This window comes from Callorhinchus milii, unplaced genomic scaffold (genome assembly GCF_018977255.1).
Source record: "Callorhinchus milii isolate IMCB2004 unplaced genomic scaffold, IMCB_Cmil_1.0 Scaffold3, whole genome shotgun sequence".
Taxonomy (NCBI): domain Eukaryota; kingdom Metazoa; phylum Chordata; class Chondrichthyes; order Chimaeriformes; family Callorhinchidae; genus Callorhinchus; species Callorhinchus milii.
The window spans coordinates 1483817-1500045 of NW_024704744.1; the positions used below are offsets into that span (position 1 = coordinate 1483817).

The 16229-nt window shown below is 43.8% G+C and overlaps 1 protein-coding gene across 7 annotated transcripts in view; it reads right to left on the reverse strand.

Moving 5' to 3' along the window:
• Window positions 1-16229, reverse strand: part of reps1 (RALBP1 associated Eps domain containing 1) — a 52293-nt gene extending 36064 nt beyond the window's left edge. For 6 of the 7 annotated variants that reach the window (XM_042333090.1, XM_042333088.1, XM_042333086.1 and 3 more), the window contains exons 1-3: window positions 16141-16229; window positions 3245-3442; window positions 1259-1349 (exon numbers count right to left, since the gene is read on the reverse strand). In XM_042333090.1, the coding sequence (XP_042189024.1) occupies window positions 1259-1349; window positions 3245-3382 (229 nt within the window). In that variant the 5' untranslated portion in view covers window positions 3383-3442; window positions 16141-16229. Of the gene's footprint in view, window positions 1-1258; window positions 1350-3244; window positions 3443-9169; window positions 9188-16140 lie in introns of those variants that run through there. The other variant, XM_042333084.1, reaches the window with a different exon arrangement.

Here is a 16229-nt window from a genome sequence, read left to right on the forward strand (position 1 = left end):
AAAGTGAATTGACTGTATTTATTATTGTTGTATTATTTTGTGGGTGAAACGGAATGTTGAGAGATGTCTGGAAGGATCCTTGGAGTTGAAAGTTGTGCCAAGAGATGGGACAATAGCTAATGTCAATCTCTGGTTGCAAAGGGAGATAGGGACCATCTGAGAAATTATAGACTATTCGCAGGTGAATGAGGCATCCAATTCACAAATAACAATATCCCACAAACAGCCATGGAGTGAGTGACAAATTTTATCTGGAGGTTTTTGGGCAAGACAGCCGGAGAGAAACTCCCTTTTCTTTCTGAATAGTGGCATGGAATCTTTAACAACCACCTGAACAGGCAGACAGGATCTTGTTTTAACACATCACTGAGGGATAGCATTTATAATAATGCAGCCCTCTCAACACTGATGCTCCAGATTGTTAGTCTAAACTGTGAGATCAAGTCCGGTCATGGGGCTTGAACACACCAGCTTCTGTCTCAGAGGAGAGAGCAATGACAACTTAGCCAGACTCGCATTCATGCCCTTATGACTCAAGTGGTTATCCAGTTCCCCTTCATGAATGGCATCAACACCCTAGTCTTCAGAGAACCTATCTGTTCATCTAGTCATCTCTGCTGTACGCACTCAGCATCCCAGACTGACTGCAAACGGATCATGAGTTGACGGAGGGTAAGTGGCATAGAACCACATGATTTTGCGCTTTACATAATCTACACACAGACAGCAGTGTCCCTCTTGATTCAAGCAGGCTAGAGGCTTGTGCCTTGGGGCCATTGATTTCCAGATTCATGCAGCCAATAACTGTGACACACAGAGATCTAATCATAGTTCAGGAACGTTTGCCAGTTAGCAATTTGCCCCTTCCCTGTGATGTGCTTCCATTGGAGCAGGAAAACAAGCCTCCATTGCCAAAAAACAAAGAATTGCAGTGCGACACACAAATTGTGGCTCGCAGTTTTGCCGTATTAGTTTAGTTGGTGAGTAATAATAATACTTACATTTGATATTGTGCCTTATCATGTCATTGAGATGTAGACTGACTGTGTATTGTGTGGACTAAATGCAGCAGCCAATTATGCACTGCAATGTCCCACAAACATCATGGATTGAGAGATCCAATTTTTTTTGAAGGGATTATTACCCTCGGAAAGCGATGCTTTTTTGATTTCTAGTTATTTTGATCCATTTGTGCTTTTCCAACAGAAGCCCACACAGTCCTCCCTCGCAGCCCCCTCCCTCCACCCCAATCTCTCACCTCCACTGGGATGCTGCTTGCCGTGCTTCCTCCAGATAAGCGGTGAGGATGGTGGTGATTGTTGAGGCGAGACAACAGGGGATGTGGAATCCTAAGGCAGCACGGAAGGGGAAATTAAGTTTTTTTGCCATAAATTAACTCATTGATTAGACCCATCCCTGGCCCTCAGAACGTTATAGCAAGCTACCACATCCACTATAACTTTCCGGGGCCACAGTTAAATATTATCAAGCAATCACATTTGGCATAGCCCCTTTCATATCGTGAAGATATCTATCTCAAAGTATAGTCATATTCATACACTTTGCAAGATTTGCTGTAAAGTGCAATGACTGTGTATTTGTGTATGCTGTAGCCCATTTGCACATTATATCCCACAAGTCAATGAAGTCAATGATCAATTTTATCTGGGGGATTGTTGGCCAGGACACCAGGAGAGAGAAACTCCCTTCTCTTTTTAAATAGTGCCATGGGATCTTTAACATCCACCTGAACAGACAGAGACGTTATAATAATAATGTAATAATCCTTGCATTTGATATAGCACTTGATATAGCATTTGATATAGGGATTATCATTAGATGTGTGGAGTAAGGAAACTTACCCAAGGTTTCGCCCTGGGGGAATTGAACCCAGGTGTCTCGCTTGCAAGGCAAGTGCTCTAACCACTGAGTTACAGGACTCCACGTTTCATAGAATCATAGAATTGTACAGCACAAAAAGAGTCCATTCGGCCCATCGAGTCTGTGCGGCTCTTTGAATAGAGCAATTAATGTCAATCCCACTCCCAGCCCTTTCCCCATAACCTGCAAACCCGTCCTCCACAAATACCCGTCCACCGCGTTTTTAAAAGTAGTTATCGAATCGGCCTCCACCGCCCTTTCAGGCAATACTTCTAGATTCAAACAACTCGCTGCGTGAAAAATTTCTTCTCACCTCCTCTCGGCTTCTTTTAGAGACCATTTTGAATCTGTGACCTCGAGCCACTGACACACCCACCAGTGGGAACAGTTTTTCCCTTTCTGACCCATCAAATTCCCTCATGATTTTGAAGACCTCTATTAGGTCCTCATAACCTTCTCTGGTCCAATGAGAATAATCCTTTCCGCATAATCACGGTCCCTCATTCCTGGTCCCATCCTCGTAAATCTCCTCTGTACCCTTTCCAATGCCTTAACATCCTTCCTATAGTGCGGTGCCCAGAACTGGTGCAGTATTCTAACTGAGGCCAAACCAGTGTTTATATGGGTTAATCATAACCTCCTGACTCTTGTACTCTATGCCCCTATATATAAAGCCTAGTATCCCATATGCCCTTTTTACAGCCTTATCTACCTGTCCTGCCACCTTCAAGGATTCATTTACCTGCCCCCCAGGTCTCTCTGTTCTTTTACCCCCCTTAAGATTGTATTACCAGCCTATATTACCTCCCCTCATTCTTTCTACCAAAACGCATTACCTCGCATTTCTCCACATTGGTATCCTTTCTCATCCAAAGGATACCACCTCAGACAATGCAGTGCTCCCGAAGCATTAAACTGGAGTGTTAGCCTCATATAGTCATACTCATACACTGTGTTGAAAGTTCCTTTGTGGGGCTTTAACCCTCAACCTTTAGACCCAGTGGCGTGAGTGCTACCACTGAGGCAGGCTGACATCTAAAGGCCATTTACAGGCAAATGTGGCAGTCAATTTGCAGAAACAAGCACAACAATCCCACCTCCCACACCCACCCTCCTCGCCAACACCAATACATTGAAATGCATCTTCAAATGATACAGCATTTGAATGAATGGTGATGTTAGCACCAGAAAAGCAGCTGCTTGTGAAATAAATGGCTGCTTGTCTCAAATGTTGTGTTTAGGATATCGCTGGGTGCAAATCAGCTGCCTCGCTTGCCTCAGTAACTGGATAAATGCACGTTATTGTCACATTTCATCATTCGACAAAGCTCAGTGACTGGAGTTCTCTCTACCTGCTCATTACCTGCTGTTCTGTTGCTGGCACTCTCTGTGGCATCACATCGTGAGGGGCACTGGTGGAAACCTTTTTGACCTGCGTCCTGCTCGGAGGAGGAGGGATGACACCGGTGTATGTGCCCTGGCTGTCAGGATCAGAATACATAGATGCGCCTCAACACCAGTCTGTCCTGTGAAGCTGCAGATCTGGCCCAGGGATCCTTCACTATTTAAAAGGAAAACAAACTGGTTGAGCTGGAACAGGGTTAGAAGGAGCACAACATTGGACATTTACCTCCATTCACAGAAGACAAAATTGGGCAGAAAACATTTGCGAGATGTTTGAGAGATGCTCACAGCAAGTTTTGAAATTGCATTACTCTTTATATGATAAATAGCTCCGAAAAGCTGGGCTGAAAGGCAGCAAGCACTCTGCTAAAGCTAATCTTATTACTTACTAGGCAGCTCCACGGCTTGCTGATGAGAAAGTGCTGCAAGTGTTGAGCAGATTTACGTTTATGAAACACACGCACCTTCCTCCAAGCCATTAGGGATTCAACAAGCTTCACCACAAAGGAGGAAAATCACCTCAATTCTAATTGATAAACTACACAAATCACAGTCACTGTACTTTACAGTATACAGCTTGCAACACTTTGAGATAACAATAATAATCATTGCATTTGATATAGCGCCTTATCACGTTGTTGAGACGTCTCAAAACGCTTCACAGAACATACTGTAAAGTGGATTGACTGTATTTTGTAGGTGAAATCCAGCAGTCAATTGCACACAGCAACGTCCCACAAATAGTCGTGGATTGAGTGAGCAAATTTTTTTTTTGAGGGATTATTACCACCAAAAAACAATCCACCAGTCGATTAACAGCCGGGTTCCTACTTACTGCTAGGTAAATAGAGGCAAGGGGAGTAAGGAAACTTGCCTAAGGTTTCGTCCTGCCAGCGAATTGAACCCGGGTCCTCTTGCTTTCACTAACCTCTACGCTACAAGTCTCCACAAATGGGATGTCATCCTGACGTGAAAGGTGCCATACCAAATGTAGGATTATTATTAATTATTTCCCTGTTGTTTGTGGGCTGTGGCTGGGCACAAATCAGCTGCCACATTTGCCTCCGCAACAAAACTCACTTCATTTCGAATTAATCTCAATCCGCAAGACCCTTCGAGACATTTTCTTCACATGAAACGCTGCATATAAAGTGATATCTCCCCTTCAGGTCCGCTCTCTTTTCTCTCAGAGAAACAAGAGCACAATATTGGGAGGGAAGAGAATTAATGTTTTTATTTCAGTCTGGGTCCATGTAACCTCCAAGATGGAGGATAACGGGTGATCAATCGGATTGAGGTGAATAACATAATGAAGAGAAAACATTAGCTGGATGGTGGATGACTCTTCCCAAGGCAGAGTCTTCAAATTAAATTTAAGCAGCTAGAGACGAGACCTGACATTTATTCACAGAAGAATATGAGAATGCAGAACTTAAAGGCCCAGAGGCCCTAAAGACAGAAATGATTGGGCTCTTTATGGATGGATGTTGGCAGTAAACAACAACAACAACAACAACAAGATTCCATTTATAAAGCGCCTTTCACGTCAGGAGGACGTCCCAAGGCGCTGCACAGTTGGGTCATGACCCGAGCAGGGGGGAAATGGTCAGGGTGAGGGGAGGGGAGGGAGGGAGCGAGGAGGGGGGAAATGGTCAGGGGGAGGGAAGGGAGGGAGCGAGGAGGGGGTAGAGAGTCGAGAGGGGAGCTGAAGGCTGAAGGTCAAAGAGAAAGGTTTTGAGACCGGCCTTGAAGGAGGAAAGGGAGGAAGCGGCGAAGGCACTGGGGGATGGAGTTCCAGAGCCTCGGGGCTGAGAGGCTGAAGGCCCGACCACCGATGGTAGGGCGGTTGGGGCGGGGGACGTGGAGCAGTAAGGTTATTAACGGGAAAAGATGAGGAAATTGGATTGCTTCGGTCTTCAACCAACAGCCTTGTTGGGTCTGATAATATATAATAATAATCCTTGCATTTGCTATAGCGCCTTATCATGTTGTTGTGATGACTCAAAGTGCTTCACAGAATATACTGTAAAGCGGATTGACTGTATATTTTGTGGGGGGTAATGCAGCAGCCAATTCCACTCAGTAGTATCCCACAAACAGTCGTGGATTAAGGTACAATTTTTTTTAAAGGGTTGATTACCTCCCAGAAAGTGATCTGCCGATAGACTTACAAACGTTCCTACTTACTGCTTGATAAACAGAGGTTGTGGAGTAAGGAAACTTGCCTAATGCTTCCCCCTGCCCGGGAATTAAACCCGCGTCCTCTCGCTTGCGAGGCGAGTGCTTTAACCAAAAGGTTACAGGACTCTATAGCTTATTGGTTACAGCACTCCTCCTATTCCTGTACTACAAACCCATACAAATGGTCTGATTCGAAATGGCGAAAAACATCACTATTGATGGGTCGGTTTCCCACAGACCACTTTATTACAGTTTCCATTACTTCCTCTTCACCTTGTGAAATAACGTCTGAAAGCCATAAATAAATATTCCGCAACAGCAAAGAGCAGCCACATCTCAGGGTTTTGGCTTGCAGGGCCGAGGTAACTCCACCTTTTCCAGGCTCGATTCCGTGGAGCAAGACCACAAGCTAAAAGGCCTAGACTACTTCTATTTTGCCTCACTATCTACTAAACTAAAACACCTTAAGTAAAGAGTAAAGAGCTGAGAGAAAAGCTGGAAGCTGTGGCCGTTTTCCACAAGTGGAGAAACATTCTGCACTGGAGGGTGTATGTCCTACTTGCCCCTCGTGACTTCCACTCCACCATTGGTGGCCGCGCTTTCAGCTACTATGCCCCGAAGCTCTGGAACCCTCTGCCTCTATCCTTCCAGCTTGCCCCCTCTTTCCCCATCTTCAGATCATGCCTGAAGACCTTCCTCTTCGACTGTGTCTATGGTCACCTCCCCCTCAGGTGACGCTCCCCCCAGCTCGGCGTTGTACTCTATCACTGTCACTATTTGGGCAGCGCTATATAAATGCAAGTTGTTATTGTTGTTTGCTCCCAATGTCTGTACCACAACTACCTATTTTTCTACATCTCCTTCTTTCCATTTGCACTCACTATCCAGCTCTTTCCCCATATCTCTTCACGTTTATACTGTTCGAATCCTTATCTAGTTCCCTGTGGTTGTGTTCCATCTTATATTATGATTATTTTAAGCAAATAATAATAATTTAGTCACTCAGTCTACAACAGTGCTCAATTGGCTGCCACGCTTCGCCCACAAAATATAGTCACTCATGTTACAGTGTATCCTGTGAAGTGCTTTGAGACGTCTCGAAGACGTGATAAGGCGCCGTATAAAACGCAAGGATTGTTATTATTATCTGTATATAAGAACACATAGGAAGGGAAATGCAAAGGAATGGGAAGATGACAATCTGAGGCTTAACAGGTCTCGAAATAGAAGATATAGGAGGGAAACAACACTTTTAAACATTGGTCTGTGGAACTAATCAAGTGTTTCTCGATATCTTGAGACTGGAGATAACAGATGAAAACAGTATATGACCTTGTATTCATTGCTGTTCTCTGATATCTAGGACAAGTCCAACACATGACCATTAGCAAGCATCGTGTCATTTGACTGTTGATCCTGTGGTTGTGTGCAGAAGCGAGAAAGAGATTTCAGAAAACTGGAACTTAAAGCCAGGTGGTCTGCTGGGAGAGGGTCACAAACAAGGGACGCGGTCTTCAAATTCGAGTTGGGATAAGAGCGAGATGAGAAAGCATATAATAATCTTTGCATTTGATATAGCACCTTATCGTGTCATCGAGACGTCTCAAAGCGCTTCACAGAATATACTGTGAAGTAGATTGACTGTGTACTTGAGGGCGTACCACAGCCAATTGTGCACAGAGCACGTGGAAATGTGCAATGAATTGCCGTACAGGCAGAAACATTTGAGATTCCTGAATCAGTAGGCAGACGAATAATAAGGGTATTGAGGGATTTAGGCTAGGGATTGCAGAGGGTAGGAAAATAATGGCTAGAAGCTAAACTGCCAATTGTGGGTCAGAAGAGGCGAGGAACATTCAGTAGGCCCAAGTTTGCCAATTTTCTAAACCCTTCACCCTTCAGTAAAGAACAGACCCCACCCTCTCCCCTCCCCCATTTCTCACCATTATTAATCGTAATATAATAATTCACCCACAACATACACAGAAAATCCACAGTATATCCTGTGAATCGCTGTGAGACGTCACAATGACTCTCTATCAAATACAAGGATTATCATTAATGATATTAATAAATACCTACAATAAGGTGATCACTTTACAAACCACTTGGCTGGTAGTCGTTTTGCCTTCAAAAACATACTACACTGAGCAACGATTACTGTGAAGCGCTTTGATATGCTGACGTTCTAGAAGCCAGAAATATTCTTCTCCCGAATAGCTAAACGCCATTTTTCGGAAATGCGCAAAAGCTACTCGAACAGCGCTCATAATTCTAGAAATCTTCTGGTGACGTTACCAGACTGTTCGAAACCTGGCGAGAATACAGAGTGCACCATCTGGTGTGAAGTGGCAGGGCACTTGTGTCAGGAACCACGTGCCAACAGACCGATGGCTGTGCTGTAATTACAGCAGTCTATAAGCATGCGATCAATGTCCCCGGCTGCAATTGATCCCATCCCATGAGCTCAATGAATAGACACCAATTTAACACTTTAGCCGCTCGAGCCCTTGCTGTCAAGTGAAGTCCTGTAGCATGATGGTTAGCGCACTCACCTCACAGGCGAGAGGACCTGGGCTCGCGTCCCGGGCAGCAGGAAACATTAGGCAAGTTTCCTCACTCCACACGCCTCTCTTTACCGCTAGTAAGTAGGAACCAGGTGGTTAGTCAATTGGTGAATCACATTCTAGGAGTAGTAATCCCTCAAAAACAATGTGGCCACTCAATCCACGAGTATTTATGGGATACCCTGTATGCAATTGGCTGCCGCGTTTCGCCCACAAAATGGACAGTCAATTCACTTTACAATATTTTCCATGAAGCTCTTTGAGACATCTCAACAACGTGATAATACGCGATTACGCAAGGATCATTGTTATTGTTAAGTGTGACCAACTGCAACCTGGTAAAAACGTGAAGTAGCAGTTAACTATTAAATAGGAGAATTTTCAGGTCTCTGTCTGCCTCACTATCTCTATCTGTGTGTGTATATATATATATATATCAACCTCTATTCTCTATGTCTTCCTCTTTTCTCTCTCAAAATCTCACCAAAAAAGAAATAATAATTTGGTCACTCAATCCACAACTGTTTGTGGGACACTGCTGTGCGCAATTGGCTGCCGCGTTTCACCCACAAAATATTGTCACTACACTTTAGAGTATATCCTGTGAAGCGCTTTGAGACATCTCAATTACGAGATAAGGGGCTATATCAAATGCACGATTATTATTATTTACTATTTAATGGAGTGACTGTGTGTTTGTAGGCAAACTGGGCAGCACAATTGCGCACAGCAAAATCCCAAACAGCCATGGAGTGAATGATCAATTCTTTTTTTAAAGATTATTGGCGAGGACACCAAGAGAGAGAAAATCCATTCTCTTTTTGAATAGTGCCATGGGATCTTTAATGTCCACCTAAACAGGCAGACGGGACCGCGGTTTAACATCTCATCTGAAGGATGGACAACAATGATCGAGTCACCGAATAGTTCAGAAGTAGGAAAGTATAAGTTTTGTTTTCATCAGTAGTTACTAGCGAAAAGGCTGTTTGCAGCCACCAATTTAAGATATAAAAGGTAAAAGGTAAAATAAAACTGCAGGGAAAAGAGGGGGAGGTGGCAGGGAAATAAGAGGAAAGAAAACAGATGAAACCAGCAGGAGATGGAAAATAATGAGTCAGTGGATATCCAGATCTAACCTCCACTTCCCTCTCTTCCTCCCTCTCACTCTGTGAGTCCAATTTCATTGTTCAAACACTGCCTCTGGTTACACTGAGCCACATGTGCAGGTTTTCTCGAGTGACTGTCTCTGCTTGAAGTAATATCCAATTAGGCGATGGGAAAGCAACTTTTTCAAAGAACACAATGCACCTACACCTGCATTATTTCATTGCAGATACAAGATGGTTGCTTGCTCATTTAGTGATACTAATATGACCTTTTATACTGCCTTATCACGTCACTGAGACATCAAAACGTTTCACAGAATATATTGTAAAGTGCATTGACAGTGTATTTTGTGGATAAAATGTGGCAGCCGATTGCAGACAGCAGTGTCCAACAAAAAATCATGGATTGAGTGACCCAATTTTTTTTGAAGGGGTTATACCCCCAGAAAGCGATCCGCCAACTGACTAACAACTGGGTTCCTACATACTGCTTGGTAAACAGAGGCGTGTGGAGTAAGGAAACTTGCCTAAGGTTTCGCCCTGCCGGGAATCGAACCCGGGCCCTCTCACTTGTGAAGGGAGATAACCACTGAGCTACAGGACTCCACTTTGCTTTTAGATGATATATGGTTTAGATTATAGCTTTTAGAGAAATAATAGAAGAAATATTAAGGTGTATGAGGAGTAGGACTGAATGGAGAGCTTTTCAGACAGCTGTGCTTGGCTGAATGGTCTTCTTATCATGAATCATACACAATCATCGTGTCTTTGAAAAGAACTATCCAAATCAATCCCACTCCCCCGCTCTTTCCCCATAGTCCTGCAATCTTGTCCTTCCCATGTGCTGAAAATTTCTATTATTCTATGAGAAATATTCAGACATGAAAGGGTATTGAAAAGTGAAAATTAAACACTGACACGAGACTGACATGACTGAGAACTGACATAATTGGTGGTTTTGTCATATAAAGATTATTGTAGTTGGGTATTTTCAAAGCTGTAATGTAGACTAATGATTTGCTCAGATCGGAAAACCATCCGATGACTCAGGTTAGAACCGCACCCAGTCTAGCTTTGTTCCAATACACTGCAACGTTATGCAAATTTCTTTGTAGCACAGGGTTTTTCGCACTGTGGAATCTGTTCACTAACCATGCAAAGAAAAGGCTCGCTTGCCAGATCACTTTCCGCACTAAAATGGCCAGATTTGGGGTCAGTAGATCACCTCCGACCTCACTTCCTGCTTTGGTGCATATGTACAAGGCAGGAACTGATGTCAGAAGGGACCAAATAACTCCACCATTTTTATTAATATTATTTTTTTTAAAGCTTTTTTTTCCCTAAGCTTTCCCCCCATTTTCAGATACAAAATTGGTCTCCGGGGAATCGAACCCAAGTCTCTCACTTGTGAGGCGTGTGCTCTAACCAAAATCCTACAGGACTCAATTATTCTTACAGCTCACACCCCAAGGATGCAGACGATTCCACTTTGAGTCATGGCTTGGCAGGTCTCAATTTCAGTGTAAAAGCTGTGTTGAGTTTGTTAATCTCAGATGAAGGTGTGCTCGTGGGAACACGAGTTGGGCTGGGCTGCTCACACCCTGGCAGGATGCTCGCTGTCAATGCTCAAGGCCATCACACCTGTGGAATCACATCTCAGTTGAAGGAACAATGGATTCAGAAACACAAAACTAAACTTGGAGACTATAGACCCATTAGCCTGATCTCAGTAATAGGAAAATTTATGAACTCAGAAAGGAAGTGGAAGATTACCTACAAAGAATCTAATAATTGACAGCCAACATGGGTTCAGAAAAGAAAGGCTTTGTCTTGACTGATCTCAGACTTTTTCGAGGAGGTGACAGCCCAAATTAACTGTGGGAAGCCATACGATTCACCAAGTGCTACATGAAAGACTCCCACAAACTGTGGTCACTGGGTATCAAGAGCAGGTGGAGTGTTTGTGGAGTTCTGTTACAGATTGGTTAGAGCACCCGCCTCACAGAGGACCTGGTTTCGATTCCCGGGTAAGGTAAAACCGTAGGCAGGTTTTCTTACTCTGCACATCTATGCTTACACAGGAGTAAATAAGACCCCAGTTGTTAGTCGATTGCTTTTTCTGCAGTAATAATTCCCTAAACAAAAGTGATTACTCAATCAACGACTGTTTGTGGGACGCTGCTGTGCACAATTGGCTGCCGCATTTCACCCAGAAAATATGCAGTCAATTCACTTTTCAGTATATTCTGTGAAGTGCTTTGAGACGTCTCGAAGACTTGATGAGGCGATATAGCTCCTAATCACGTCGTTGAGACGTCTCAAAGCATTTCACGGGATTTTACTGTGGAATGTAACGCTTGTTATTTGTTAGGCAAACACGGCAGTCCATTTGCATACCGCAACGCAACGTCCCACAAAAAACCATGAGGTGAATGACCAATTTTATTTCTCTTTTTATACAGTGCCGGGGGATCTTTTGACCTAATAATAATCATTGCATTTGATATAGCGCTTTATCAAGTCATTGAGACATCTCAAAGCGCCTCACAAATATACTGTGAAGCGAATTGACTCAGCGCGCAAAATAGCTGATGCGATTTGCTGTTGTCACCACAAGTGCTCGTAATTATCACGAAGCACTTTACAACATTATGTGCGCTACAAAATTAAAGATCTTTCTTCTTTAGCCGCTAGGCCATAAAGGGAGCCAATTTAACAAAATCAGAGCGTTTCAGCACCTCAGACCTGGCACCAGGTCAATGGGCCAAAACTCTGTGCCAGCTATCTGTTTAGTCCCATTTCCCTGCCCTTTTTATAATAATAATCCTTGCATCTGATTTTGTGCCTTATCACATCGTTGAGACATCTCAAAGCGCTTTTGAGGTAAACAGAGACGTGTGCAGTAAAGAAACTTTCACCCTGGCTGGGAATCAAACTCGGGTCTTCTCACTTGCAAGGTAAGCGCACTGACCACTACGTTACAGGACTCTAATTCTTACACTTAATTGTCACATTCTTACCACAAGCTACACTTACCACAGCCAAAGTTTCTGAACGTACTCATAGCTTCACTTGGGTTGAAAGCTGCAGTGAGTGCGAAACCTGACCCCATTACTCAGACACTGCTTGGCTGACTCAATACGTTCAGCGCATCCAAATAACAAGGAACAAGTCATCACTAATTTCCTTTATGAAATTTGACCTCATCCTTCCAGAATACCTACCCTACTATAGATAAGAATTGGGGGAGGACAAGTTTGCAGGGCTATGGGGAGATAGTGGGGGGGTGGGACGGATTTGGATAGCTCTTTTAAAAGAGCCGGCACAGACACAATTGGCCGAATGGCCTCCTTCTGTGCTGTATAATTCTTTGATTCTATAATACTACGTTCCCATTACAGCCCTACAGATTAATTGGTCACGCATTCCATGGCTATTTGTGAGATCGTATGTCAAATCGGCCGCCATGTTTCTAACAAAAAAATCATTGCACTTCACAATCATTTGTGAAGTGCTTTCAGCCGCTAGGCATTATATCAAGCGTTTTAATTTTACATTGTTAAGCAGTTTCATAAATGGAGTTCCAGTGTCTTAGTTTCAACCATGCTTCCTGGATCCTTTCCCTGTTTGACAAGAGAAGGGAGTTTCACCCCGTGTCCTGGCCAACAATTCCAGATAATTTGGTCAATTACTTCAAGGGTATTTATGTTTCCTCTCCTTTTTGTGCGCAAAATAGTTGCAACGTTTTTCTACAAGTAACTTTGCCACAATTTTATATTTATATAGCACCTTTCATCTCAGCAGGACATCACAAAGTGCTTCACCGGTCCAGCTAGGGGTGGAGAAAGCCAAGGAATGGGGGGGAAAGAGAGAGAGAGAGGGAGATGACCAAAAGCACAGTCAAAAAGGTTTCAAGACAGGCTTTATAGGTGGTTGGTCACCACACTTCACAACACGTTTATAGTAATAAATGTGAGGGCTATCATAATAATGCTTGTACTAATCCTTATCATGTCGTTGAGTCGTCTCAAAGCTCTTCACAGTATAAATTAGAAAGTCATAGCTCAACTGCAGCTGCTAACTCTCCCTCTGTGCACAGAAATACTTTTCGTACCCATCCTACTCACCCTTCACCTCCACACATTTGTGGAGGAGCGAGCACCAGCAGAGACATGAGAGGCGAATGGCTTTCTTTTGCGCTGTAAACTTTCTAGGATTATATGAGCATGCTACCTTATTTTCTCTCTCATTTGTTGAATGACGTGAATTGCCAGCATTTCGCCCACAAATATATAGTCATTCACTTTACAGTATATTCTGTGAAGCGCTTTGAGATGTCTAGAAGACATGAAAAGCGCTATATTAAAATGCAAGAATTATTATTATTTTCTGTCCTCTCAATTTTACTTATTCCATGAAGGCCTACAAATATAATACTTGCATTTGATATACTACCATGTCATTCAGACGTCTCAAAGCGCTTCATAGAATATACTGTAAAGTGATAGACTGTATTTTGTAGATGAAATACGGCAACCGATTGTGCACAGCAGTGTCCCACAAACAGTCATAGATACAGTCATTTGTATACTGCATACAAATATACAGTCAGTTCATTCATAGTAAATTCTGTGAAGAGCTTCCAAGAGTTTTAAGGTGCTCTATCAAATGCAAGACTATTTATAAGGCCAGGAACACATTACTTTGGACTAAAACCTTGTAAAGCTACGTATCTACTGTGGGGCTGGGGAGAGAAATGCAGCCTGCAAACAGCAACACACAATTGATGTTGCTATTAAATATAAAACATGGACAGGTCACGACAACCCTGAGCTCCACTAAAACCAAGAGATTCACCCTGTGAAGCAAAGCTTTTATTTAAACTCGCCCAGAATTATGTAGAATCCTTTTATTGTGTTGGATAAATAACGTGGCTCAGTTGGCAGTCATCTTGACTCTTGGGTCAGCAGGTTGTGGGTTCAATTGGGGTCCATAACGAGACTTAAATACATGGGCTAGCTGACTTAATAAGCTTCAGTGCAGTGATGGGGATAATGCTGCATTGTTGGATGGCATCTTAACCCAAGGACCTTCCTGTCTGTGCAGGTGGGAATTAAAGATCCCATGCCACTATTTGGTATGGCATCTTGAATATCAGAAGTATGTTCCGAAGCTCTTCACAGGATTTTACTGTGAATTGGAGTGACTGCGTATGTGAGAGAACACAGCAGCCAATATATGCGCAGCAATGTCCCACAAACAGCTGTGAAACAAATGACCAATTTTGATTTGAGAGATTGTTGACCAGGACATTGGGAGAGAGAAACTTATTTCTCTTTGAATAGCGCTGCAGGGTCTTTAACATCCACCTGAACAGGCACAGACAGGACCTTGGTTTAACATCTCATTCGAAGGACGGCACCTCCGACAATGCAACACTCCCCCAGCGCCGCAATCCACTGGAGTGACAGCTTAAACTATGTGATTTCAAGTCCTGACACAGGGGCTTGAACCCAAAAACTTGTGACTCAGAGGCGAGTGTGCTATTGACTGAGCCAGGCTGACACACATACATATACACACATCTCTCTCTTTAAAGCACAAATAAACAAGTTGTTGCTGTAATTTTTCTAGCAGTAAGTAAGAATCCAGTTGTTAGTCGATTGGCGGATCGCTTTTCCGGGGGTAATAATTCCTTCAAAAAAAATTGGTCTCTCAATCCATAACTGTTTGTGGGACACTGCTGTGCGCAAGTGGCTGTCATGTTCTGCCCACAAAATATGCAGTCACGACACTTTGCAGTAGATCCTGTGAAGCGCTTTGAGACATCTGGTAGATGTGATAAGGCGCGATATCAAATGCAAGGATTGTTATTCTCTCCATATACACACACACATATATATATATAAACGTGTTGTTGCTGCATTGTCTCTCTATACACACATGTATTTATATAGCACCCCTCACACAGGGTAGCATCCCACAGCACTTGAAACACACACATATATGAATACAAGTTGTTGTATTTTCTCTCTCCATATACACATATAAACATTGCTGTGTGGTCTCACTAAATATATATTTACACAAGTTGCTATATTGTCTCGATATATACACATAATAAACATATACTGTGTATACACATACGTAAACACCACAACAACAAAATGACATTTGTACAGCGCCTTTCACACACAAGTTGTTTAAATGGGGTGACCACACGTCCCCTATTTCTGGGGACAGTCCACAGATGAGGTACTGGAGCCAAACTGCCTTGTGTTGAGCTCAACAACAAACTGAGAGCGAAAGTAATAAAATTCTAAAGCAGATACATCGGAGAAACACAGCCATTAATCCCCCAACAAGCTTTTCCGGCAACAGCAACGCGGTCACTCAATCCGCGACCGTTTGTGGGACGCCGCTGCGCGCAATGGGCTGCCGCGTCTCGCTCACAAGCCACGCAGCCACTGCACTTCACAGTATAATCCCGTGAAGCGCTTCGGGACGTCTCGAAGACACGATAAGGCGCCGCATCAAGTGCGAGGACTATTATTATTATTATTGTGGTTAGATAGCACTCAGGAGTCATACGCTTCTCCAGTAACCATCAGGAATTGTGTTCAGCTCAATTTTTTTAAAAAAAAGTGTTGACAAAATAGGGTCACCCTATAAAAATGTATGACCTCCTTATCTATATGTGACTGACACCCCCACCCCCACAGCCACTTGGTGTGATGGCCATGTCGAGGCTGGGGGGGGGGGGGGGGAAGCGGCGGCGCGGTGCGTGCTGGGAGTTGTAGTTCCTTCCCCCCCCCGCGTCTCCCCGGCACCGCCGCCATCTTGGCCGCTTCCAACCGCCGACAACAAAAACCCCCACACACACCAAACAAACGGCCCCGCGCCCAGGAACCTCTCCACCTCCCCCGTCGGCGTGACTACCGCTCTCGGCTCCAATGGAGGAGCTCTCCTCGCTCCCGCCCCCCCCTCGCCGAGCGCTTTACCTTTGTATTCGCTTGTGTTTTGAATAGGAGCGGGGGAAACGCTTCCAGGGCAATGGCGGCGCTGGTGGCCGCCGCCGTGTGAGCGGAGG